General features: G+C 39.8%; 7 protein-coding genes across 7 annotated transcripts; 3 read left to right on the top strand and 4 right to left on the bottom strand.

Annotated features, from left to right (window-relative positions):
* Window positions 1-835: 835 nt before the first annotated feature.
* On the bottom strand, window positions 836-1,646 carry LOC111654101 (gamma-crystallin M3-like). The gene is made up of 3 exons (XM_023404979.1): window positions 1,580-1,646; window positions 1,249-1,491; window positions 836-1,151 (listed from the first exon to the last, which is right to left on the bottom strand). Exons 1-3 carry the CDS (start codon window positions 1,586-1,588, stop codon window positions 876-878), a joined length of 528 nt encoding a protein of 175 aa, XP_023260747.1. The 5' UTR covers window positions 1,589-1,646; the 3' UTR covers window positions 836-875.
* A 2,757-nt stretch (window positions 1,647-4,403) lies between these two features.
* Window positions 4,404-5,251, bottom strand: LOC111654102 (gamma-crystallin M3-like). The gene is made up of 3 exons (XM_023404980.2): window positions 5,200-5,251; window positions 4,821-5,063; window positions 4,404-4,731 (listed from the first exon to the last, which is right to left on the bottom strand). The coding sequence occupies exons 1-3, from the start codon at window positions 5,206-5,208 to the stop codon at window positions 4,453-4,455; spliced, it is 531 nt and encodes a 176-aa protein (XP_023260748.1). The 5' UTR covers window positions 5,209-5,251; the 3' UTR covers window positions 4,404-4,452.
* Window positions 5,252-7,848: 2,597 nt separating this feature from the next.
* LOC111654094 (gamma-crystallin M3-like) lies at window positions 7,849-8,715 on the bottom strand. Its single transcript, XM_023404971.1, has 3 exons — window positions 8,644-8,715; window positions 8,283-8,531; window positions 7,849-8,186 (listed from the first exon to the last, which is right to left on the bottom strand). Exons 1-3 carry the CDS (start codon window positions 8,650-8,652, stop codon window positions 7,905-7,907), a joined length of 540 nt encoding a protein of 179 aa, XP_023260739.1. The 5' UTR covers window positions 8,653-8,715; the 3' UTR covers window positions 7,849-7,904.
* A 3,182-nt stretch (window positions 8,716-11,897) lies between these two features.
* On the bottom strand, window positions 11,898-12,870 carry LOC111654091 (gamma-crystallin M3-like). The gene is made up of 3 exons (XM_023404968.2): window positions 12,847-12,870; window positions 12,434-12,673; window positions 11,898-12,184 (listed from the first exon to the last, which is right to left on the bottom strand). The coding sequence occupies exons 1-3, from the start codon at window positions 12,853-12,855 to the stop codon at window positions 11,909-11,911; spliced, it is 525 nt and encodes a 174-aa protein (XP_023260736.1). The 5' UTR covers window positions 12,856-12,870; the 3' UTR covers window positions 11,898-11,908.
* Window positions 12,871-15,994: 3,124 nt separating this feature from the next.
* LOC111654092 (gamma-crystallin M2-like) lies at window positions 15,995-17,248 on the top strand. The gene is made up of 3 exons (XM_023404969.1): window positions 15,995-16,003; window positions 16,191-16,433; window positions 16,973-17,248. Exons 1-3 carry the CDS (start codon window positions 15,995-15,997, stop codon window positions 17,246-17,248), a joined length of 528 nt encoding a protein of 175 aa, XP_023260737.1.
* A 98-nt stretch (window positions 17,249-17,346) lies between these two features.
* Window positions 17,347-20,104, top strand: LOC111654089 (gamma-crystallin 2-like). Its single transcript, XM_023404964.1, has 3 exons — window positions 17,347-17,449; window positions 19,459-19,733; window positions 19,832-20,104. Exons 1-3 carry the CDS (start codon window positions 17,347-17,349, stop codon window positions 20,102-20,104), a joined length of 651 nt encoding a protein of 216 aa, XP_023260732.1.
* A 1,953-nt stretch (window positions 20,105-22,057) lies between these two features.
* On the top strand, window positions 22,058-23,816 carry LOC111654070 (gamma-crystallin B-like). The gene is made up of 3 exons (XM_023404933.1): window positions 22,058-22,075; window positions 22,190-22,432; window positions 23,544-23,816. The coding sequence occupies exons 1-3, from the start codon at window positions 22,058-22,060 to the stop codon at window positions 23,814-23,816; spliced, it is 534 nt and encodes a 177-aa protein (XP_023260701.1).
* Window positions 23,817-27,660: the final 3,844 nt, after the last annotated feature.

Raw genomic sequence — 27,660 nt, 5'->3', positions numbered from 1 at the left:
TGCTGTTGTTTTGTAGGTATAGTGTGTATATGCATGATCGCCATCTTGGTACCATTTGCTTGTTTATATACTAGTTATCTAATTTCACGGCAGTCAATCCAATAGTTAATAGATTATTTCAGTCTGGACCAAAGTGGTGGACAGGCTAACAGATGGACTGACATTGACACCCCTATTCTATCAAGTGCACTATGTTTTTAATTTTATACATAAGCATTCCCTGAAATTATGTAGGTGTACACAGTATATTATGATCTATGTCTTTGTTGCAGCTCTCTACATGTGTTACCAGAAGATATCTTGTTCTATATTTTATGTTTGATATAAAGCATTGTCTTGCAGCCCGATGTAATATGGGCCAAATGTTTGGCATGACGCAGGAGTAAAACTGAACTAGAGACTATCATGTGATGGGATCACACCAGCTGTGATGCACGTCAACATGTTGATTTTCTGACCCACGAGTATCCAGTAGTCATTTATATATTATCAGATAAGCACTCAGAACTCATATGTTGGTCCACACTCATTTTTCAACTTCGAAGATTCGAAACGTCCTTGGACGGTTTTCATTTTGATCTCAACTACCCACCTGTAAAGTTTCGTGACTGTATCTTGCATCAGTTGTGATGTTATTGTGGTGTCCACACTCAGACAGACAGCCAGACATATCAACACCTGCCAAACTACTCAAAACCTCGACATCCATCCACACGCTGTCGCAGCTGGTAAAGTACAAATATGGTGGACATTACGAGAATGTTTACTCAAAACTTACTCACTGAAGTTTGCTTTTGTAGAGAGATTATACTAATTAAATACCATGACACCAGAATTTAGAAAGTTACATCATTTATTGAGGTTGAAATGTACAATTAGCACATGTCCATGATGCGCCTCATGCTCATGAACCTGGTGCCGCTGGTGCCCATGTCCCTGAAGTTCCTGTACTCTCCGGGCCTCACGTACATCATCTTGCCTCTGTAGTGGGGCTGCTCGTACATCAGCCAGTGGCCCTCCATCACCTGGCAGGACATGCAGTCGTTCATGCGGTAGCGGTCCTGGATGTTGTCACAGTCCTCGTTCAGCTCCTGCATCTGACCACCGAAGTTCTCCCTCTCGTAGATCTTCATCCTGAACTGGCCTCTGTGCTGTTTTAGGAAAACAAGCCACAAAATGATTAATTTGAGGAAAAATATTTTGTGTGTATTGCGAGAATTTAGGTTTTGATTGTGTTTTTATTCTTACCATGGGGATCATACGGCAAGACCTGATGCCACTGCTCATGCCCATCATGCTCATGTAGTCGGCGTACTCGCCCCTCCTCATGAAGTACTGGTTTCCCATGTAGTTGGTGCGCTCGTAGACCATGAAGCAGCCGCTCTCCACCCTGCAGGAGTGGCACCTGCTCAGGTAGGAGGACATGTCGGCGCAGTCGCTGCTGGTCTCATAGGAACGACCCTGGAAGTTCCTGTCCTCGTAGAAGATGATCTGAAAAAGAAGCAGAGGGGTTTTAATGACCAAAGTAATGATAAAATATTTGTAGGCGAATTAATTTTTTTTTTTTACTGTTTCCTACCTTGCCCATGTTGACTGCGGTGGTTTCCCAGATCTCTCAGAGAACTGTTTTTGAACTGATGCCCTGTCTCTCTGAACAAGTTACATTTATACCTGGACAGAGACAAAGACTGTGTGCCTCTCCATTGTTCAAAGCCCTGACCCAGCAACCTAGTATAAAGAAGCCTATAGAGTTTTGAGTTGCTTAGCAGGGGTCAGGGTCACAACCTCTAAACAGAATTTTCCCTCTTTTTTTTTTTTCAAAAAATAGTTTAGGACTTTTGTTATATATGAGTATTTTATGTTTAGTATAAAAATTGTTGCTGGAAGCTGCACAATACAATTGATTGTATTAGTCAGCTATTCAAAAGCTGCAGTTACTTCAGTTATAGCTTTTTGATTCTCCTAAAACAACAGGAGCCAACGAGCCAACATTTCACCAAAGCTAAAACATTCAGTGGACAAAAGGGTTTTCAAACAAAGTCACAATAGAAACCATTTGTGGGTGAGAAAGTCATTTTATTGTCATCTGAACCGTGGTAATATCAACTATGAACAAATACCACACACTGCCTTTCAGTTGGTGTTAATGAAGGAAATTGGTTAGGAGAGAAAAATTAAAAAAGAAAGAAAGATGGATAGTCATGGATAGGTTTAGGTGCACAGTGTTACTCAGTTAAATGGCCTTGAGCAAAGAAATTGATCTCAAATACAAAACACACTCAATATTTTACGAGCATGACATTTAGAGAATGTAGAATTTGTAGAAATCAAAACCGAAATATTGATTGTTTTAATTAGCATTGGTTCTGTCACAATGACGTATAGGTTACCACGACGACCCAGTCTCTTTATTCATATCCAATACACCCTTTGCATTACAGTGGTCTTTTGAATCTGAAATCCTTACATTGGAACTATGTTTCTCTGGGCTGTATACAGGTAAACTGGCACTGGGCTTGCTTGAATACGTTTTGTTTATTTGTGTAAGGACAAATATGTAGCATGAACTAAAACCACATACCGCAGCACAACTGAGTCAGTGCTTCATGTCTTGGATTCATAAGATATAAGCAAGAACGTTTTAGAGATTGTTCACAGAAGTCTTGTTGAAAATGTTCTTTACTTTTAATAGTGTATACATGGTATGGGCACCTGGGGGCAGAGAACACGCAAACTATCTGAATTACAGACATGACCAGTAAAATTACAGGGAAAAAGCAGTAACAGCTTGATTTTATATAAAGTGCTGTAAAAACAAAAACCTTGACAAATGGTGTCTCATCCTGTTTATTCTTAAAACAGCCCTCAGGAGACTTTCATACCAAATGCAACAAGTGTGGTGTCTGTCAGTGTGCTTGTTGCGTTATTTATTATTGTATGTATTGTGATTTACTATAATGTGACTTTAACCAACCTGTGAAGCTGAAGGCAATTTCATGATTGGTTTTTCGTGTTTGTTTCGACGCTGCCTCATTAGCAGGATTCCAACAAACAAATGAACTCGAGTGTAGTGTAGACTGGACGCTACAGCGACCTTGTATCGGAAAGTGACGGGGCGTTTCGACGGGGCCGGGGCTAGCTGGTTAGCATGCTAACTTCAGTAGAAGAAAAGAAGTGATATAGAGATATAGAAGGAAAACCAAAGGGGTTGCTGTTCTCCGCTGGAGACAGCTCTTGGTAAGTAAAGTTTGATGCTGAACTCGCAATGTTTCTTCTAAACTGGTCGGTAAACAGCTGCTAATGCTAACATTGGCTACGTAGCGATACCAGCTGCCCAGAACAATGAAACTGAACATTAGCTCAAAGACAGTGAGTTCGGCCAGAGTTAGTATTAACTAACACCCCTGAACCGCAAGGACTTAAACTTCTTAAACTAAGTGTCAATGTTCTGGACACGCTTGCTTTATCGTTAGCAGCTACAGCTGAACTTCTCACAGTAAGCAACGACTTTAGACTCAGCCTGATTATTATTATTTTCCCTCTTTAGAGTCTCACTGTGTTAAATGTCTCAGGTTAAAGCATTTACAATAATTGATTCTCATCAAAAATGGATTATAATTCAAGTTTGAAGAATTCATGTGATTCTAGTTGCTGTTGGTGTCTGAAAAATGTATGTGCACTGTAGCAGTAACGCATGAGTGTGTTAAAGTAAACCTCCAAAAACAATGTGTCCTGCTCTTCCTACAGTGCAGCTCGATAGCATCTTGACACGAGGCCCTTGTTGCCCTGCAGACTCCTGTCTTTCATGCCCCATACGAGGGTCCCCCCCCAGCCCAAACAGACATATCTCTGGTTGTAAACTGACAGTACATAATGCATCTTGTAGATCACCCAGCTTCTTTAAAATATATTCAAACTACTAGTTTAATTATATAAAGCAAAAACTAAAAAAAATCTCCAGGAGCCATATTCTAAGAGTAAAGGGGAACAAATTTAAAGCAGTTAAATGTGAAGGTAGAAACTACATAAATGTGATTCTGTTAATTTGACTCAAACCAAACAAATACAATTAAAAAAAATCTTAATTTCATAATTACTGATTTATTTACAAGAACTGATTAGGCACTTGTCCTTACATTATGTGGAAAAAGATGTATAATATAGGGTGAACTGTGTGCAGCAGAAGCTAAGCTAATCCATTAGCTATAACGCTTGTTCTATGAGGGTCACGGGGGGCATGAGCCAAACCCAGCTGACCTTGGGTGGGGGCAGGGTGTAACCTGGACAGGCCACCAGTCTATCACAGTCCAAATAATCTGTGTGGGAATTTGAACTCTCTTATAAAATACTACATACATTATTAGATACCATTGTGAACACAACATAAGACTCTTCAAAACAAATTTTACAAAATATAATCTTTATTTTGTATTATTATGCAGTATGCAGAATTTAATAGCAGGAATCCACGATGCGCCTCATGCTCATGAACCTGCTGCCGCTGGTGCCCATCTCCCTGAAGTTCCTGTACTCTCCGGGCCTCACGTACATCATCTTGCCTCTGAAGTGGGGCTGCTCGTACATCAGCCAGTGGCCGTCCATCACCTGGCAGGACATGCAGTCGGACATGCGGTAGCGGTCCTGGATGTTGTCGCAGTCCTCATTCAGCTCGTGACTCTGACCACCGAAGTTCTCCCTCTCGTAGATCTTCATCCTGAACTGGCCTCTGTGCTGTAGAGAAAACATTTCAAACTTTTGATCAAACAACTGTTCAGAGATAAATAAATATAAAATGACGTCCAGAATATGAAAATCCTTACCATGGGGATCATACGGCAAGACCTGATGCAGTCGGACATTCCCATCATGCTCATGTAGTCGGCGTAATCGCCCCTCCTCATGAAGTACTGGTTTCCCATGTAGTTGGGGCGGTCGTAGACCATGAAGCAGCCGCTCTCCACCTTGCAGGAGTGACACCTGCTCAGGTAGGAGGTCAGCTCAGGGCAGTCGCTGCTGGTCTCATACTGACGACCCTGGAAGTTCCTCTCCTCGTAGAAGATGATCTGAAAGCACAACAACGCTTCATCAGTGCCACCCTCAGAAGCTTTTTACTGATAATTTATTAAAGAACTTTATAAATTAAAACTAAAATGTTCTTTTGGTTAATTATTTTTTAGGTGGATCATTCCCAGTACCTACCTTGCCCATGGTGACGATCTTTTGGTTGTTCCTCAGGACTGAGCTGTGGCTGCTGTGTAGCTCTGTCGGCTGTAGTCGTTACTTTTATACTTGCTCAGTGTGAAAAACGTATGTAGGGCTTCTATTGTGCAAATGACTGACTCAGCAACATGCCATAGTAGCCTACTGAGCAGTCAGGGCACTAAAGGGTTATTATGTAACACTATACCACTCTGGTGGAAACGCATGTAGTGTACAAGGAGTATTGTTGTCCAACATAAAGAAAATAAAGAGAAGTTTCCAACTGTAATATTGCAGCCATCTCTGTCCTGCAGAGTGTATGGGATCATTCACTGACTAAATGATAAAGATATTTTATTAGAAATATGATTCAATAACCCATTTATTTGATGATATCAGATAACTAAAGCAGAATGAATGTTTTTTTTATGTAGTTGTAATGTTGTAACTTCAACAAACTCGTTGGGTACAAATGAAGAAATTCCAAGAAGGCTGGATTGATTCATACATTCAGTTTGTCTTACACATATTTGAGTTTACTGCACATCTGTGACTCGATGTATGATAAACACACTAAAGTTGTAATTTACACAGGTCACTGTGAGTTATTAGCTCAATATATCTAAGTGTCAGACCATGTGGTTGCACGTTTTAGAAACATAATCAAGTCAAATCAATTTTATTTATACAGCCAATATGACAAATCACAAATTTTCTTTACAAGGGGCTTCACAAACTGAGCAGCATATGACACAGTGTATTGTCAGATAACTAAAACTCAAGTTTATGTTTTATATTAACTATTATATTAACTATTTATCTAAACATTGATACATTGGTCTTAAAAAGTGATAAAGAAATAAAGGTTTGATAAGATTTATTGAACTGAGCTCAATAAAATCCTTTCTTTTGACCTGTTTGGAACCAGCTAAAGAAACACAGCCTTAATCTACTAAATCTTCACAGTATTTGTAGTTCGTTAAGCTTTACTCGGCTCATTTAAAGGCAAATTACATGATTAGAGACATTCGCCATTAGCTGATCCCACTGGTGCTTCTTTTTTCAGTTTGTGAACATTAAGAAGTGGATGAATACGAGCATCAGTCCAGATGGAAACTTGTGTACTCAGTTTCTTTTACTCTTAAAACGTAAAACTTAATGTGCCCTGAGTTGTTGTGGGATATGTACATGTATCCATCCCTCCATCCATGGTCACCTGGCGCGACATGATACCTGACGTTACCCTCATCTGCCCAGGAAATCTAACTGAACAGGTGAATGCACCAGAGTTGGGTGAAGTTGTGTGTGAAGGATTTGCTCTGCAGTGGGACAGAGATGATGATGTGTCTGAAATGAGAGCTGGTGTTGACATTATTGCTTCTTAACTTGACTAATGATCTATTTATTCTGATTTTATTATTTTTGACTGTCTCCTTTAAGGCGTCATTAGGAGTCTGCAGAGATAGCACAGAACATTTCTACATCTGAATGAATCACTGTTGTATTTTTAACATATTTGTCAATTTTAGTTAGTTTGCCTTTAATGAGTCATGACCACACACGTTCATTTGTTCTGTATTCTTTTTATTATTCTTTTTCATTTCATTCCAAAGACTCAGCACCTCTTAAACAGTCTTATTTACTTCCTCCTCACAATCGTGACAGAACTATAATCAGCTTTCTCTTTATATACGACCCAATAATAAGAAATGCACAGACTTGGGCAAAAAAGGGAGAATTATTACATTCACTCCTTATTGATTATCACAAGGTTTCTACTTTTGTGGTGACAAGTAGTTTAAGGTATGTTAGATTAGTAAACCAGGGACCAGGGTCTCTCCTACCACCAGCTATATCCAAACATAAATGATTATTATTATTTGAATCTTTAATTGCAAGGACTACTAATTATCAAAGGGACCTTTATTGAAGTTTGGCCTCATTAGTTCAAGAAACATGACCGAATGCAAATATTCCTAAACTTTGAATTTACTTTCTAAGTTCGTCTTAAAACAAGATTCACCTGCCTGTTTGTCCTGCTCATACTGGCCAAAATCCACAGTCCTCATTAATACAAGTCAAAGTTTAGCTGAAGTTGATTTGAGGCTTCAGCAGTCTGAGTCTCAGTGAGCCAAGCTGCACAACATCAGAGCCGTCGTTAGCATCCTCGTTAACATAACGAGTCCCACCTGCAGCGACATGTCCTTACATGTGCTGTGAAAATAACCTTGCACTACAACTGTTACTGGAATTTCAACACTTTAATATTAATAGTGGCATGCGAGTGAAATATTTTATTCGCTGTATGTTTCGAAACAAATAAACTTTATGGTGTTGTGTATCTGCTGCAGTAATGTTAGGAAATGTCTGGAAAACCCTGCAGTGTCAGAGGTAACTGTTTCATCCTTTGAACTTCATCTCTAATGTCATGTGTCACATTTCATAGGTAGAAGAAGAAGAAGTCTTAACCTTGGGGTATGGTGATTAAAAAAAGAAGTATTCATTACCAAACTTTCCTTTGAAATACAGGAACAGTTGGATGCTGATAATTCATAAAATCTTCTCTTTTATTTTGAAATACAGCCCAAAAGGAACTCTTGGATCAGTGGTTGCAGTTTTGAATCTCAACATGAATGATAAGTTGACAAATTTTTTGTAGATATGAAACATTTATTCATATTTATAGATTACATTTTCAGGTCTGTCTAACAGGAATCCATGATGCGTCTGATGGATCCGATCCTCATGTCCATGGGACCCATGCCCATGTCTCTCATGCTCCTGTACTCTCCGGGCCTCAGGTACATCATCCTGCCTCTGTAGTGGGGCTGCTCGTACATCAGCCAGTGGCCATCCATCACGTGAGCGGACTGGCAGTCGGGCATGCGGTAGCGCTCCTGGATGGAGTCGCAGTCCTCGTTCAGCTCATTCATCTGACCACCGAAGTTCTCCCTCTCGTAGATCTTCATCCTGAAGGGACCTCTGTGCTGTAAAATGACAATTAAGGGAACAAAAAATTACTTTTCTCTGTCTCTTTAACATGTACATGAGAGCTCATCATGACTCAAATCGAAGCTTCATACCATGGGGATCATGCGGCAGGAACGGATGCAGTCACTCATGCTCATTCCCATCAGGCGCTGGTTGTCAGGGTACTCTCCCCTCCTCACCAGCATCTGGTGGCCCATGTAGTTGGGACGCTCGTAGACCATGAAGCAGCCGCTCTCCACCCTGCAGGAGTTACAGCGGCTCAGGTAGGAGGTCAGCTCAGCGCAGTCGCTGCTGGTCTCATAGGAACGACCCTGGAAGTTCCTGTCCTCGTAAAAGATGATCTGAAAAAACAAACAAGTACGTGTTTGAAACCACCTCACAAATAACACCTGCTCTGAAATGTTATATATATTTATCAGCTTAAATTATAACATAAAAGAAATGCTCTCTTACTCTGCCCATTTTGGTGTTCAATGTGCTTCCCCTGATTGCACTGGTACTTCTCCCAGCCGAACTGTCCGTCACTTTTATACCCATCATGATAGCTAAATGATCTATGGAGCCATTGTTTTGAACATCTTACTCAGCAGCGTAGCATACAGGGCTATAATGTTTGTTAAATCGGTCTGTAAATGGTTATTATTCCAGACTGCATGCATCTGGGGCAGTGCCAACGGCAGCAGCTCTCCTATGGGGGACAGGTGGGTGACAGCAGCTACTGTATGAGCTGGGACTCTTTGTGCTGTCAGTGCTGGGTCTTTGTTACATTCACAGGTTACTCATCAGCCCACGTCTTTGTCTTACCATTCACTTCATGTCACTGAAGAGAGCTCCACTGTTCACTGACAACAATGACAAAATATGTGCTTTTATTACGCTGATGGCTTTTGTATTGAACAATTCATGTAACAAAGTACAAGTTAGAGTACTTACGTATAAATTTTAGTAATTGTTTTTGGAGTGGAGTATTTCCATTTTCCACTACACTACATTTCATTTTAATTACCATCTACAGTTACTACAGTTACCTCACAAATTAGGATTTCACATACAAAACATATTTAGCTTATAAACAGTTTTTATTGATTAAACAACTTAATTATGTATGAAATAATTAAAATTAGCTTTGCTACGAGCAGATACAACAGTGAAATGCTACATACACATTAGTGCAGCTGTAATAATGATCCAGTAATATAATATATAACGGTGTAACACTCACTCATTTTTCTGCACTGTTGTATTTTATGTGCCGCACATTTTACCTCTAGGGCCAAGGAGATAAAGTTTATTTACTTTTACTTTTGACACTTAAAGTTAATTTTGTTGATCTTACTTTCACTTACTTTTTCCTTTAATAACTTCCATTTGCGGTTTTACATTGTGATATTGTTACTCTTACTTAAAAGGGGTATTTGTAATTTTTACTATCGCTACATAGCCAACGTTAGCATTAACAGCTGTTCAGTCTCACCAAGAGCTTCAGCCATAGTTGCGTTTACAAGACAAGAGGTTGTAATACGTCGCCTGAGCAGCGCTACGTCTTCAGCGCAGACTAAACACTACAGTGACTCGGTATCGGAAAGTGACGAGGTGGTTCAACCGGGCTGGGGTTAGCTGGTAAGCATGCTAACATCAGTAGAACAGAGGAAATTATGGAAATAGAAACAAAACCAGAGTTTGTTTCCACCACTGGAGACAGCTCTTGTTGAGTAAAGGAATTAAGTTTGATGCTGAACTCACAACATTTATTCTAGACTAGTAAGTGAACAGCTGTTAATGCTAACATTAGCTATGTAGCGATAGCAAAACTTACAAAATGGCTCCCTTAAAGGATTTGAATACGTCCTCCATCAATGTTGTTCTATTAGTGTTTATTTCAAATGATAAACCAGTACAATGAGGATTTAACACATATTATCACATTTTATTGACAATATAATAACTAATGCAGCATGTATTACTGTTTGTATGTTTAAATTCAAAAATGTTTAAATGTTTAACGCTGTACATTGATGTCATCTGCAGGTGTGACTTTCGCTGTGTAGATTTAAAGTTCAGAAACTGAATGACTTTGAGCTTTTTGTCTCTTTCTGAAATGTTATGGGTGTCCATCAGAAATGCTTAAAACTAGAATTAAAACTATAATATAATGAACATCTATTGTGCACAAAATGAAGCATGATGAGGGAAAATAAAAAGGTTCTACATACTATGTACAGCAAACACGAGTAGTAACAACCAAGTCTATTAAGTTGATAAAGCAAAGGCAAAACCAGCAGTTCATTTATTTATTGAAACACTCAAAATCAAAGTATCATAGGAAGCGGTATCCTGATGTTTAGCCCCTTATGTGTGTCAGACTTGTTTACTAATCCATAACTGATAATGTCCTGATGGCATCATTAACAGTTATTTTCTCACACTTCACTAAACTCCAGGCCACAGGAAACTTTATACGAGGCCGAGTTGTACCTTCCCCTGATGAGTTAACTGATCGTTATGTTGGTAAAATTGGTGGGTTGGTTTTGTCCAGGAAAAGCTTTAAATCTAAGGATGATGCGTGCACAGTTGAATCCAGTAGTTTACATTAAGAAATTATAATGTCACCAAAACAGATTAGTTGGCAGTCTCCTCACAGTTCATCATCATCATCCAAATGACAAATTGAGATTCAGTGGAAACATAGATGTGATTGAACTAAACTCCTCTAGAGTCAATCAAAGAACAATGACCAAGTTTAATTCCTTTGATTCAAAGTATTTAAACTTTTTCAGTTATTTATTGGTTTACTCCCCTTTGTCAAAATGACAAGAACTGTTTGGAAAGAGTTGTTTACCCCAACTCTGAAATTACTGTCAACACACAAAAGCACAGTTTAATACTGAGGAAATCCTCATAAATCCTCATGAAGGCAGATAAGTTTATCATCAGCCCCCAAACACGACGTCCTCTGTGAAGACTTTAAGCTGCTGCCATCACGACTGATCAGTTTCACGTGAAACACATTTATTCTAGAAGCCAACAGACTTGTGAAGACTTGACAAGAAACAGACGGTTCACCTTATTCATAGACTGATAAATGCACTTGCACTTTTAACTGCCTTTTACCAAAATATGTACCTTTGTGGTGTCGGACATTGTTGGACGGCCGTGGACTCGCCACTGTTAAAAATCCAGTTCTTTCCATGTGTATTTTTTAGATTGTTTTAATGTGTGTAAATAAAATGTCAAAATCGTCTTTATTTGTAAATGTATGTTTTAAATTTGCAACAGAGTTTAATGGTGTATTTACATCCAGCTGCATGGGATAAAACAGACTACAGCGTGATTTTAATATGATTTGACCTCTTATAAAGTGTATGGTTGGCTGATAAATGTACTGTATGTATGATCATTGCAGAGTAAGAATATTTTCATCAAGAGAAACAATGACAGCCTGTACAGAGAACTAAAGGGTTCTGCTCATAATTCAGTACAAATACCTTTTAGTTTTTATATATCTGTAGCTCACTGGCATAGAAGTTGTAATACTGCCACACAGCACTGGATGAATGTGATGTACTAGATCTCTTTAAAGACCAACACTGCAGCTTTAACCCTCACATTCACCAAAAAATGTTATTAAAAAAAAAAAAAGATATAAGACGACACGATGACAAGGTGGCGTTTGATTTGTGTTTCATTTTATTCTGCAGCACATTTTTCACACTCTGCTTCAACAGGAATCCATTATACGCCTGGCGGAGCTGAGCCTCATGCCGCTGTATCCCACATCTCTCATGCTCCTGTACTCCCCGGGACTCAGGTACACCATCCGGCCTCTGTAGTGGGGCTGCTCGTACATCAGCCAGTGGCCGTCCATCACGTTGCAGGACATGCAGTCGGACATGCGGTAGCGGTCCTGGATGTTGTCGCAGTCGTCCATCAGCTCATGACTCTGGCCCTGGAAGTTCTCCCTCTCGTGGATCCTCATCCTGTAGGAGCCTCTGTGCTGTTGATGAAAGCACAGACAGATGAGCGCGGCACTAAATATGTTGTTTATTACAGCAGTTTGTCAAAAACAGAGCTACAGTTGCATTTTGCCATGTTATTTTTTTATTTTTTTCTCATTAAATAATTACCCATTCAATTCCAATCCACATTTTGACAGCACAGCAGTCAAACAGTTTTTACTATCTTTAATTTAAAAATACCCAAATGTGGTTTCTCAGTTGTGATAATCTCAAAAATCTTTGTTTACCTGAGGAATTAAACGGCAGGAACGGATGGAGTCACCCATGCCGAATGAGTTGTAGTCAGAGTACTCTCCCCTCCTCAGGAAGTACTGGTTGCCCATGTAGTTGGGGCGGTCGTAGACCATGAAGCAGCCGCTCTCCACCCTGCAGGAAGTGCACCTGCTCAGGTAGGAGGTCATGTCCGAGCAGTCGCTCATGCACTCATAAGAGCGACCCTGGAAGTTCCTGTCCTCGTAAAAGATGATCTGTAGAAAAGGAAAACAAAAAATTATACAAACTAATTTGGAGAAGATGATTTTAAAATGTTTTTTTAAGCTTAGATTGTTTCTTCCTCTTCTATTTTATTTTTTTCCCACTTGTTTACATTGTATGTCAGTCGAGTTTCGAGGTGCTGGTTTTCTGTCTGTTCTCTACATACCTTGCCCATGTTTGATGATCTCTGTTTGTGGGAATCTGTCCAACAACCTGTGGCTGCCAGGCGGCTTTTATACTTTATACGCGCTCTAACAGGGTTTTGTTATTCAAATTATCTGGAAGCTGATGAATAAGCAGCTCTGCGATCGCTGTTAATTTCATTTGTGCCATCACGATCCAGAAAAAAGGGAGGGGAAATGGGTGGAAGACACAAGGCGGGAGAGGAGGGAGAAGAACGGAGCTGCAGTTTTAACATTTCTCAGACTGAGGGACAAGGACAGTCTGTGTCTGAGTTTGATCACAGTTAAACGTCTGATTTCACTTGTCGTCCTCTGTTCGACTGTGTCACTAGTTCAGACCATTGATGTCTTAAGAACAGGCATAACACAAATGGCAACAGGTCTATTTTATTAGTTACTCCACATTTTCAATGTTATATTTGCAACGAGACCAATGTGAGTAAAAACTAAGCTTAGCGCTTTACCGGTTTAAAGAAATATGAATATTTCAGAACAGCCTTTGTTGATTCCTGATCCCTATTATTATGAGCTACTATCCTAAAGCCAGCCATTTTTCATCGTAGTGGTATGTTTGTTTATTTTAATAGCACTAGGTCTGGGAGCCACGGTGGTTGAATACATCAAGCTAACAAAGATTAGTGTTGCAGATGTCCTGGTCTGCCAAAAGTCTGAGGCTGCAACAATAAAGGATTTTCATTACCGATTGCTCTGCCAATGATTTTCTCTATTCATCGATTAGTTGTTTGGTCTTTAAAGTGTCAAAATAAAAGGTAACAACTGCCCATCAAAGTTTCCCACGGCCCAAGGTGGAGTCTTCGAATGTCTTTTTCTGTCTGATCAACTGTTCAAAACCCCAAAAATATTCAGTTTGCAGTTCTATAAAACCGAAAAACCGAAAATCCTTACATTACAGGAATGGGAACCGGTACATTTTTGCCATCTTTGCTTTATAAATGACTCCAGCAATTGGTCGATTATCAAAATATTTGCAGATTAATTTTTTGTTGATCGACTAATCAATTAATCTAAGTGTGTAAATGTGATGTCCCGGTTTGATTCTAGACAAACACTCTGTAGGTCTACTGCCGGTTATCTAAAAGTTTGCACCAGTGTTATTATGACTTTTTCACAGCAGGTAACTTGACTTGTCATAGTGGTAAAATCACAGCTGTTACCAATAACAACAACACCTGGATCTGTTCTGTTCAAGTGTCCCAGTGAGCCATGGCAGTGTGGCAGTGATCCAACATGAACAACGCCAGGAAACCCTCAAACTGAAGCAGCTAAATGGAATTCAGCCGTCATGAAGTTTGTTATGACGCCTGTGTTTTCCTTTACTGTGACCTGACAAAATGTCCTCTGTGAAAAAGACCTTACTGGAAGTTATACTAAGGTCATTCAATGACGGTCTTTCATTTAGCTGTGTTGCGTCAGTATTAGCATCAGTATTAGCTACTCAGTGTCATTATTTCTGCCTGATGCTAATTACTGGTGGGATTATTTGATTCAAGAAAAACATAAGTGAAAAGCTTTACTGTTATACTGAATGCATATATTGAAAACATGATCATGTGTAATAATGTCAAATTCTTTCCTGTTAAGATAATGAAGATGTTAATTAAATGAAACTGAAATGAACCAAATCAAATTTAACTTAATCCAATCAGTTATATAAAGTTGTATCTACATGTTATAAGAAATGTTATGGATATTCTGTTATTAACTAAGAATATAACTGGTCATTTAGATTCAGATGAAGATGTTTACTCAGATCCCAACATTTCAAATACATTCGGTGATTCCCAAACCTGTGTGCAGTGTTTCTGAACAATGTAAGCTGAAGTAATACATTCTTGCTTTTTGAAGTGTGGTGAGTATTTTTGAGGCGACTTGTTGTGTTACATCTGTGTAATTAGACTCGAGTTTAATGAGATCCTAAAGCGATATTCTTTAAGAAAGTGTTGACAACGTTGGTGGTACGGTGCATCCTGGAGCTCCAGGGCTCTGACGTTTAGAACATTAAAGTACAATTCAAATCAGGACTTCTCTGCGCCACATGCACCTTTTTTTTTTCTCTAACTCCAGCTTTCTTCAACTTCTTATGAATGAGACTGCAGACTGTTGTACTTGTAAAAACACAGGTGTTTCTAATAACCTGAGTATGAGCGGCTAGTTCAGGTGGTAGAGCAGGTTGTCCACTGATCGCAGGGTTGGGGGTTCAATCCCCAGCTCCATCTGTTCTTGTGTCGAAGTGTCCTCGTGCAAAACACTGAATCCGAAATTGATTTCTGGATAGAAAAAAATCAGTGGATGTTCATATGCATCAGACCAGTTGGAAGGTCTGCGGTTTGATTCCTGGCTCCTCCAGTCGGCATGTCAAAGTGTCCTTGGACAAGATACTGAACCAAAAAATTGCCCTCAATGTATCATCAATGTGTGAGTGTGCATGTAATAGAAGAGTGCCGTATTCATAGAAAATATGTATGAATGTTTGAGTGAACGGGTGAATGTGGCTTGAAGTGTAACGCGCTTTAAGTGGTGGATAAGAAAAGCAAAAAGGACTTATTGCCAACATACTTTACAGGTTTTATAAGAAACTTGGATAAAGTAGCATGCTGCAGCATTGCTAGCAATAAGAAGACACATAAATATGAAATATTGACATTAAAGATCATAATGTTACATCACTGTTGCAAGGTTTACTGACGTCAACTATTGTCCAAGAGTTAAAGACTGCATTGGCCCTTGCTGCCCTAGAAATCATCATTGATGAAACAATGTATTTAAAAAAAAGCTAAATAAAGACAATTTGTCAAATAATTTCCTTTCCCACAGAAAGAATAACAAATAAATCATACTTTCATAGGGCAGAGCTTAGTGGAAACAATACACACAAACACATTAAGTATGGCTGTTGGCTTTTAGAAGTTTTACATCTCAGTTTTGGCACTTCTTTGATATGAGGCCATCACATATGGACAAAGGGACATCAAACTTGACCAAACCATTTTGCTGATATGCAAATCAACCTAATTTAGATGACAATAGCTTTCCCTCGTCTGCACATTCTGCATTTCAATATAAACCACAACACAGCTGCAGCTGCGTGGGAGGCAAGCAATATCATTAACAATGGGGAAGGTAAGGAGCTGATGATATCTTCTGAAGGTTTTCAGGTCTTTGAGGCAGTAATTGTAATGCATGTAAACTGTCTTCTGTTTACTCTGTGCTCATTTTAATTGCACAACCGTACAGTGTTGTCGTACCTATGTTTATTTTGGGGTGATAGTTTAGTTTACTTCTGTTTCCTCTGTTTCCGTCCATCCAGATTGAATTCTTCGAGGACAAGCACTTCCAAGGCCAAAGCTATGAGTGCAGCACCGACTGCACCGACCTGCGCTCTTATTTCAGCCGTTGCAACTCCATTAAGGTGGAGAGTGGCTGCTGGGTGCTGTATGAGCTCCCCAACTACACTGGCCACCAGTACATCCTGAGCCCTGGGGAGTACCCTGATCACCAACAGTGGATGGGATTCAATGATAGCATCAAGTCATGTCGCTGTATCAAAAATGTAAGCTCAATGACCAGTAGATGCTTTTTACAACATACCAACAGTCAACAAACCTTTGAAAGTCATCATTTACCACTGATTGTCTTATTATAGAATGCACTAGCGTCATTAAGTGAGGGGCAATTTACTTACTACACAGAGGTCCAGATAAGGTTAAAACGTAAAAACGAAGTGAAGTTGGGTAATAAATTACATGACATAGTGGATACAATGTAATTTTTAAACATTTATGGGTTAATTTTGTGCAGGAGAGTGCCCAGCTCTAGTGAAATACCGCAGAGTGCACCAACCAAGCAGTAATCAGTCAAAGGCCAACAGACAAAAAGGAGAGATAAAAGGCTCATGATTTGGCAGCAGGGTGCTTCATGCCCATGCCCATGCTCATCAATTATTGAAGGAAACTAGGAAAACAGCCAAGAAACCCATTTGTAGATGTGATCTCAAAGTAAATGAGGAATTAAAAATAAGGTCAAACGATTCAGATACTAAATACCAACGTAATTTCATCAACTTTAATTCTCTAATGTGACTATTTCTAGGTCTACGGAAAGTCTTGGAAGATCAGGTTCTACGACAAGCAGGATTTCGGAGGTCAAGCAGCAGAGTGTGTTGATGACTGCCCATCGATTTACGACACCTTCAAGCTCCGGGAGTTCCACTCCTGTGTGGTGATGGACGGTGCGTGGGTCCTCTACGAGCAGCCCAACTACCAAGGACACCAGTACTTCCTGGAACGTGGAGAGTACCCCAACTATACAGACTGGGGCGCCACCTCCCCTGCTGTGGGATCTTTCCGCATGATCAAAGAGTTCTAGAACAGCAGTCACCATGCAAGGTTCTGCAACCCCTAAAAATAAATTGTTTGAATGCTGGGGAAACCAATGTTCTAGAATTCTAAAGAAGAGTTCTTAGAATGCCTGCAAGGTTCCAAAGCCCTACGGCAACCAAAATTCCGCTAAGGTTCCGGAATCTTGAGGAAGTTCTAGAACCCTTCAAGAAGTTCAGGGTTCCGGAAGGTAACCAATGATTGAGAACCCATCAGTCTTCCACCTGCTTTTTTCCATTTGGACACTTGTCCTTCTCCCCAGAGCCCTGAGCACTGCACTCAAATGAATAAAAGTACTTCCAACTCATAACAAAGCTGTCTGTGTTCTCTCCTATAAAGTTACCTCACACCTCAGTAGCTTTCAGTCTCGTCTTCTTGTGTCCACCCGTACAGTTGTTCAACACAATGAACGTCTCAAGGCAGACTGACTGAATGTCAGATCATATTAAACATGGGCATGTACGGGGAGCCCTATCACAAAGTAAGAAACTATACAACAGAATCAGAAAAGAATTGTCAGAAAGAAGTGTCAGGTAACTGGTACTTCATTAACATTAAACATTTTGGCATGAACATATTACCAGTTAGTGAGCCACACTGATGCCTGCACAGATCCAATTTTGCGATGTATATAGACTTCAAAATGTCTTAATTCAAAAGGTATTATACATACACAACAGAAACGTGTACTGTGTCTCATAAGTGCACCAGACAAGCGACTCTGCTGCAAACACACAATGAAATAAAATGAGTTTAGAAATGTTCTGTTTATTGTTTATTTGCTTATTATACTCTATATAATTTGATATAGTATCAACACAACCTTTCAGCACAATTGATTGTTGTACTGTTTGTGACAACATTATCTTTAAATATTCACTTTAACTCTTATAAAATATAAAATATCCCTTTGCAAAGACCCTTTCATTGCACAGTGAATCACACTCCACACTGGTTTGTACTGTGGTCCTGATGGATGATGCATCAGGCTAAATGGCAACGATGGTCTTTCTGATTTACAGTCAACATCAAAATAATATCAGCAACATTCAGACATGTTGTCTTGGTTGTCCAAATACTGCACTGGTGGGTTGCATGAATTCCAGTGCAAATATTTCATGATCACTATAAATTTCTTCTGGCAGGGTCAAAACTTGCTGAAATACTTCACAGACCTGGTCAGTTATAAAGTATTTATTGTGTTTATGTGATTCAGTGTTTATTAAAACCATAAGCGGTGTATTTAGAGATCCCACTGCATATTAACTCCATGAAGTAAATAATGGGGACAGCAGAAAAAGAAGATTCACCCTGCACTGCTTACAGAGATAATGGTTGTGCAAAAGATGTTACAAAAGAGGGAATAATGTCAAGTTGTGACGCACAAAACAGCATCACATCTACACTGTTGTTTTGTATAATTAACCTCTGGGCTAGAAGATGTTTGAGTCTTTTTTTTAAAGGTTCAAGAAGTGAAGTATAACTGGATATAAATGACAAAACTGAATCTAATTAATGCGCAACCTGATTGTTTGTCTTTATATGAGTTTGAGTTAGCCATGTCATCAGTTTTCATCACTGCTGTTTAACATTATTGTTTTAATAAACTGTGAACTCCATGTTAAATTTTATGAATTGTGAGTTATTCTCTTTGTGCCCATTCAATGAATGCAGAAGTAATATTCTAAAGGACACGTGTGCACCGCTTATTGACATTATATTGTGCAGAAATGATATAGATAACACTATAAAATTTTATCTGAATAGCACTTTTCATACATAAAACGCAGCACAGTGTTTATGGCTTACATAAAAGCTTTACATAAAAGACATTTGCTGCAGCGGTTCAGATCAGTTTGGACTGAGCAGCGACTGAGGTTTCGATACTTGGCACCGCCAAACAACTATTGTTTGTGGAAAGGCAATTCAGTGAGTAAGAACAATGGGCAGACTCTAGATGAATTTGAATTGTAATAACTGTTACATGCACTGCTAACCATGGAATTGGCAGTATTGTTTCTGCCATGTATAAAGAGTACTGCGCTGCTCACTGGGTTTACCATTTTAAACTTCAGTCATGGAGAAGGTGAGAAGTTTAATGTGCTCTTATACTGTAGCTGCAGGAGCTAATTTTCTCTAAATCTGTTACAAGATGTCAGAAGTTTTGTCAATGAGAATTTGAATGGATGTTTATTGAAGTATATCATCTTGTGTGTACATATCTTTTCCAGATTGTGTTTTTCGAGGACCGGGACTTCCAGGGAAAGTCCTACGACTGCAAAGGGGACTCGCCCGACCTGCATGGCTACATCCGCAGATGCAACTCGGTCAAGGTAGAGGGTGGCTGGTGGGTTATGTATGAGCGCAACAACTTCACCGGCTACCAGTATGTCATCGGCCCAGGGGAGTACAATGACTACCGCCACTGGATGGGCTTCAACGACTGCGTCCGATCCTGCAGGATCGTCAAAAATGTAAGTCACCAAGCAGAAAATAAACACACCCTCAGAATCCAGTGTCACTTATACTGTACGTAAAACTGAACACGGCTCTTTGACTCTGTTGGTTTCAGGCTAAAGGGCCATACAAGCTGAAGCTTTTCGACCGGCCAAACTTTGACGGTCAGACTCTGGAGCTGACAGAAAACATGAAGTCGATCCTTGAGAAATGGCTCAGACAAGAAGTCCAGTCCTGCAAGGTCCTGGAGGGCTCCTGGGTTTTCTTTGAACATCCCAACTTCTGCGGACGCCAGTACCTGCTGGAGAAGGGCGAGTACCGCCACCACTCAGAGTGGGGAGCTCTCAAAGCAAACGTGGGCTCCATCAGAAGAATCATGGAGAAATGAACATCAACAAGTGTGATGTAATGTGATGCACTGCAATAAATTTCTTTGATGCTGATACTGGTTTGTGCCTGTGTGAAGTTTAATTCAAATTTTCTTTTCTCATAAAATTTAACAGAAATAAAGCTAAATAATAAAATCATTCAATTAATTATTTATTAGGGGGAATATGTGTCATAAAGTGTTTATTGTGTGATTGACATTTACAATCTATTGAACATATCACCTCAACTGATTTTCAAAACTGCTCATAATATAAAAAAAAAAGAAACTTAAAGGAAAGATTAAATGAAAATATAACAATAATACAAACAAAATAAATAATGGACAAATAACACTGATTTACCTGTTTATTAGGAACAACTAAGCTAATACTAATGCAATCTAATACAACAGTCCTGCAATAAAACCTCCATCATGAAGGTTAAAATGTTCAGTTCTTATTGGCTGAGTTAAAGAGGTGTTGATTTAACAGTGCGATCATTCTGGAGGCTGAAGTTTGTGCTGCTGTTGAACTGTTCTGTATTATTCTGAGGGGGTTTTCTAATATTTGGTTTATCCTCACTGATATAAATATTACACTAATTACAGAGGCTTTTGTGAGGTCATAGATTAGATCACGGTGACAGGTAGAGACTGTTCTTACCATCAGTTTGTCACAGTGCTACAAACAAACAACCTCCACCCTGTGACGACATGTTCCCTCCTTTCCAGGAAACAGAGAAAATGCCTGTACAGTGCATTAAATATATTGTGGCCAGAAATAATGAAAGACTAAAGAGCATCTGTAGTCTTGAATCATATCATTTATTATGTATGTATGTATATACAGTATATGTTATGTTTCCTGATATAAGAATAATATCTCGCCTGCAGCACTTCAATACAATCGATTTAAACCGTATTTCAATCAGAACTGGAGCAAATCTTCAATCGGTAAAGCGTTTCTTCCACAACCAGAACCAGAGCAATGGTGGGACATATAAATAATTTGAGCATAGAGCTGCAACTTATCGTTATTTTCATCACAAATAAATCTATTCTCTATTGATTGATGAATCATTTGGCCTTTAAAATAAATAATTTCCTGGCGCTGAAAGTGACGCCTTCAAATTGCTTCTTTTGCCTCTTTATTTTGACTCATTCCTTTTCCTGTAACCTAAGACAAGAAAAAGCATCGACATTTGAGAAGCTGCAACCATCAAATGTTCTGCATTTTTGTTTGGAATAAAATACATTAACGATTATCCTATTATCAAAATAGTTGCTCAACATGGTATCAATTACCAAACTGATTGATGGATTAATCTGTGCAGATAAATAGGACAACTTCCAGTTATGTGTCGTGATGTGACAATACTGACATAGGGAGAGTTAAGTGTCCTCAACACTTGCACATTTTGACTGATGAATTTTGCTGTGATTTGTCTGTAAACACTTTCACCAGCTAATATTAATACAGAACAATGAGCCCTCCGTCCTCCAGGTGTCTCTGCGTCAGCTGACCGCGTACCGAGGTGTGGATGCAGGACGGAGGGTGGAGCGTGACTGAATCTGAATACACCTGTCCCCTCCTTTAACAGACGTTAAAGTCCGCACCACCGTGTGCTATGTGGCCACAAGCCAACTTCACCGCGTCCGCCTCGGGTACCAGCTGCAGAGGAGACAATTTAATTGGATCAATAAATTGTTTCTGGAATCAGGCATTGATGGATCAAAAGGTCAGTTGTCGCAGGAGAGAGTAAACACTGAGCATGTTTAAAACAATTGCAGCATCAGCCATTGTGCAGATATAAATGCTGAGGCAATTAAAATAACAATGATGCCCCTGGCAGCGTATTTCAGTGTGCCCACATACACTGGTTATATAAATCTGGACCGGGCCTGTGGGCGATGTTGTGTATGTGAAAGGTGTGATAAACAAACAGTAATCAAACTTTGTTGTGAGGCCCAAACATGGACCGTGTGGGAAAGGTAGGCAGACAGGCAGATAATGCTTGAGACCGATGGTTCGTATGAAATGTTTTGACAGAAAAGGTCAAAGTACATGTTAAAAATGTCCACTGAAACACCCTTCACCTTCCACAGATCGTGTTTTACGAAGACAGAAACTTCCAAGGTCGCTATTATGAGTGCAACAGTGACTGTCCCGAGCTCAACACCCACTTCAGCCACTGCAACTCCATCCGGGTGGAGAGTGGGGCCTGGGTTCTGTTCGAGAGGCCCAACTACCTGGGCTACCAGTACATCCTGACCAGGGGGGAGTACCCTGACTACCAGCGCTGGATGGGCTACAACGACAGCATCAGGTCATGCAGGATCATAAGAAATGTGAGTTTGGCATCACTTTGTCATTCATATGAGGCACACACACACACATACACACACACACACACACACACACACACACACACACACACACACACACACACGCACACACACACACACACACTTCATTAGTGCGTTTAGCCGTGATGTTTAAACCCTGTCTCCTAGGAATCACATTTAGATTCCACTAATTTGAGGGGAACATAATGAGGAAACTGTTCATTTCAGTATTTAGCAACATGTTGATCCTGAATGCATCGTGTGTTTTCTGACAACTTCCTCTTTCAAAACCATGTCGGCTTGGACTTGCCTAAACCACAGACAGGACTCAGGGTTGTTGTGTTGACTACTTGTGACTAAAGTGTTGTGTAATATATAGTTTATAGTTTATAGTTTAATTTATGTCAATCCTAAAGTCCTAATTCTGACTGGGGAAGGAATATATCCGTCTTCACAGTGCAGAAGTGCCTGGAAACCAATCAAACATGGATGCCTCATGTCTCAAATTTAAAGGATATAGTGTTACGCACTCTCACATGACCAACTGTCCTGAGCAGCGATTTGAGCGCTTCCCAACCATCTGTGCGCCACTACATGCAATTCAATTCATAAGCAGGAATTAGGAGAAGAAATAATTAAGTTATAAATATAGTTTCCAAGATACAAGGGAATTAAATGGAAATATATAAGAAAATGTAACATGAACATTAGCAAACATTAGCTTTCTCTTCAGATCTTCAGTGTTTCTCAGATTTTCATGGTGACCTCATGGTCGCCCCTTGAGGAGTAATGTAACTTAAATGAATCTTAAATTAATGTATTTGTTCTGGTACCAGGAAACAGAAAACAATCAGTTTAAGTAGATGTCTCTTCTTAGTTATTCTTATCTTTCTCTCTGAATTACACAAACCAGTCTCCAACAAGCACATCTCAGACACACAAGCTCCTGTAACCTTCACAAGACAATCTGAATCTTCTCTAATGTCAAAGGTTGCAATGCCTCTTACACACCAGATGGTTTAACAGTTATTCCACAACTTAACATTTATATTTTAGTAACTGATACGACATTTCTTGTGCAGAGATAAACCGAAGCCTTGCTCTTGTGTTGCAGACCTCCAGTGTGTTCAGGATCCGTGTCTACGAGCGTCCTGACTTCAGCGGTCAGATGCTGGAGTGCACTGAAGACGTGAACAACCTGCCCGAGCGCTGGCAACTGCGGGAGGTTCACTCAGCCCAGGTGCAGGAGGGCGCCTGGGTCTTCTACGAGCTCCCCAACTACCGCGGACGTCAGCACCTGCTGGAGAGAGGAGAGTACCGCCGCTTCAACGAGTGGGCGGCCATGAACCCCAACGTGGGGTCCTTCCGCCGCGTCCAAGACTTTTAGACCATCTCTCTCTGAGTTCACGTTTTACATGACTGTTCTTTGCACATTTAATAAAAAAGGATTGTGCTCAGTATGTTCATCCCTCCATGTTCTGTCTTTCTATCTCCCATGATCATCAGAGGTTGTATAAATTACAAAGAGACTACGAATTAAATACGTTTTCATTTCACTCTGGCTGCTTCTTGGCTTTTTGAAAACACAGTTGATTTAAAATAATGTAGAGATGAGAGAATAATGTCTGTGGCTGACTGAGATCTGTGGTTTTATGGAAAAAGGTGTAGGTTTTTTGACGACACTTGAAGCCATGATTTTGAGACGAGGCGTAGTCATTTTACTTTTGACAGAGAAGTCATCATCATGATGCCGTAGTGGGGCCAAATCTGGCCCTCCAGCCAAAACACTTGGCCCCTGACATGAGCCGAAACTTCACTTTCTTGTTTACTAAAGTGCAAAACAGAAAATACATCCTTGTATGAGTCATTTTTTGCCAAAGATATTATAACTATGGGGGAGCTCGGTTCCCCTCAACAAGACATGGGCTCCCCTGAAATAAGGATTTGTGAAATTTTGGAGGTCTCAAAAATATTAACAGTGTTATTTTGTTTTCTGTTTTTTTGTATCTTCATCAACAGGCATCATGCGTAAAATTCGGCTATGCTAATGTATCACTAATGCATGATGGTGATTTATCACTATAATAAATAAAAAAACTACCTGCATGCTATTCTTGTCATCTCCATCAAAACATGGCGGCGCTGCACCGCAAATCAAACTTCACTCTGTGATGGGTAACTTCAACCCTTGCAGGCAGCCTGGCGTGCTTTGTGTCTGATTTAATGCTCATACATTTGTGTGTAGGCTGTTTTGCTATTTGACTTATCCGTGTGCAAATTGTGCCAATAAAATATAGAAGAAAGGAAGAAAGCACAATCATCCAACAAACTGTTCATGATTCAGTTTTATTTTGAAATTAATTTAAACTAATTAAACAAATCGACTGGAGTAATCATGGTCTACATGGTGACTTAGTAAAAAAAATTATCATATTGGTGCTACTAATAATTTGATGCAGTTTATATAAAAAAAAGAATATTCCATCTATCTTTACATTCAAAACATTAATGAAAATAACACAAGTGACATTTCCGTCCCTGCAGACTGTCTTCAGTCACAGTTTGATGTATTGATTCATTCACTGTGTTGAATGAAGTGTGTGAGATCTCAGTTTCTACAAGATACTGAACGCTGCATGAAACACTGGATGTGCAAGTTTTTCCCGAAATCTGACAAGACCATCGATCGATTAATCCGTAATATTACTGCTAGAAATATGGACACTGAGTATTTTCTTTACTGGACTATGAATAGAAAGATGGAGAGAGTTTTAATGCGTCTGCACGACAGTCAGAGCCAGAGGTTTATTGTTCTGGAGTTTTCCGTCCGTCCCGTTCTCCTGGACACGATATCTCAGCAACGCCTTGACGGAACTTCTTCAAATTTGGTTCAAACTTTCACTTGGACTCAAGGATGAATGTGTTTTTGATTTTGGGGGTCAAATTTCAATGATCAAGGTCACGGTGACCTCACAAGAAAACGTTTTGACCATTATTCAAGACGTCACACAGAAATTATGACGAAAGATTTTACACAAATGTCAACATGTCACGGACTCTGGTCATTCTTCAAGATCAAAGATCATGTGACATAATGGCCACACATTTATGCTGTATTTACATTTTGATATCTTATAATATAATATAGATATAAAATGCATTAAAACACACTCAGATACAAAATAAAGCAAAACGACTACTTTGTGTTTTTATACTTTGGCAAAGATTTCTTAATCTAATATATTAAATCCACTGTTGTTTTACAGAACTCTTTGTATTGAACTCCATCTAACGGCCGTTTATATCTCAGATAGACTGAGGACGGAGGCCTGTGGTGAGAGTATTCTGGGATTCTTGCATCTATTTAATGGCACAAACATCCACTATTAACATGCAAAAAGAGCAGAAGACCTCAATATGTCTTAAAGAAGCTTGCAACCACATTAAAAATGAAAAAAAAAATTGCATTGCATTTGATTACTGAGGAATTGATCTTTAGATGCATGCACACACTCTCTCAGGTGCTCCTGTACGTGTCCTGCTCTGGAGCATCTGAGCAGGCGATCCTACAGATGTGAGTACGGGGGGAGGAGGGGGGAGGAGGGGGGAGGGGGTAAACAGAGATCAGCTAAACCTGTGGACAAAGAGGTGCAGCCTGCTGATGACTCAGTGGGATTTGCCAGTAAGAGCCTGGAGCATGCCAGCTGCTGTTAGTGCTGACGCTCAGCTCACTGGAACAACACTGTGACCCCAAAAACACAAAGAGTCCCGCCAGAACGTTCTCCCAGCTGGGGTTATTCACCTCTAAAGCCTCTTTGTTTACAGCAACCCCATGACGCTTTTAGTGGGGTAACAGAGGTAACAGGAGGTAGAGAGAGAGAGAGAGAGAGGGAGGGGGGAGAGAGAGAGAGAGTTACACATCACATTGAGCCAATGTACACCCTCTAGTGGAGGATGTGTGGAGGTGCAGGCCAGATATTTCTCCTCTACCTACAGTTCAGAGGGACCTGATATATCAGACAACACTGTAGGAGGAGGGACTTACAGCTGTGATGTCGTCCACATACTTTTGTCCAATTAGTGTGTTCACACTATGAAAAAAAAGTGAAAAAATTACAATCAAAGTACAGTTGAAAATGTCAGTATGCATATTAATTTGATGATTGTGCTGTTATTGACCTCTACTGTCCCACAGCTGTGAAGAGTAATTTGTCTGTGATACAGGTTGTACATCAATTCAATTAAAATGTTTTACATCTACGCCTCCAAAAACCTGGAGTCTATGAAAATGCAAATGTTGTTCATTTCAAAACTTGCTGGAAACAAGATGTCTCCTATTTCATAATGAACATATATATAAAAAAATATATATAATTCTATTCAAAATTTATATAAATTAAGAGCAAGACTTTTCTTATTAGTTGTTTTCACCTGATCTCCTGTTGACCTGTTTGTACCCTGAAATCAGATTTACAGATTCATGCATTCCAGTCTACATCAAGTCAACAAAAACCTCCTTCAACATCACAGGAGCTTCAGTCCTGAAACATTTCTGCTTTTGGACGTCTTTCCTCGAGCCCCACGTTTCCTCCAGCTCAGTTATTTATAACTCGTGTGGATATGATTTGTCTCCGCAGCTGAGAGGAACTATGTTAATCCCCGGGAAAGAATGTAGTTTCTGGCTGCAAGAGTTACCTTGTATGGCAGCGATGGATGGAAGGGAGATGCACTTTACGTAGCGACAGGGAGGCGAGACAGAAACATACAGACAAGACAGACAGAAACAAAGTCAAACACATTAAACACAGTTTAAAAATAGCAGAGAGGGGGCATATTTTAAAAGTGATTAAAAACACTCGAGACAGCTAAACTCAAAGCTGCAGGAACACCTTGGCAGCTGCGGCATAGACCTGTAGTGTTGGAGCAGTTTTCATGGGAGAAATATCCTCCGTCCATCCTGAAGTGTCTCAATACTCCTACTGGACTGTTCAATAAGTGACGGCTGCTGATCCGCTGCAGGCAGCTGATGAAAGGCTGCGATGTGACACTCCGGCCTGTTGGAAGCACCTGAAGCTGATTCAGATATATATATATATATATATATATATATATATATATTTTCAGTTATTAACGTTACAATATTTTACATGGTCAGAGAAACTAGCCTGTGGCTGTAGCCGCAATCCAGATATTGCATCTCTCTGTGGAGTATTTACGTTGTCAGTATTTGC

The sequence above is a fragment of the Seriola lalandi genome, unplaced genomic scaffold, assembly GCF_002814215.2.
Source record: "Seriola lalandi dorsalis isolate HSWRI2012SDOR001 ecotype SW California unplaced genomic scaffold, Sedor1 jcf7180002054258, whole genome shotgun sequence".
Taxonomy (NCBI): domain Eukaryota; kingdom Metazoa; phylum Chordata; class Actinopteri; order Carangiformes; family Carangidae; genus Seriola; species Seriola lalandi.
Note: the sequence above shows the minus strand (reverse complement) of the source record. Positions and strands in the feature narration are given on the sequence as shown.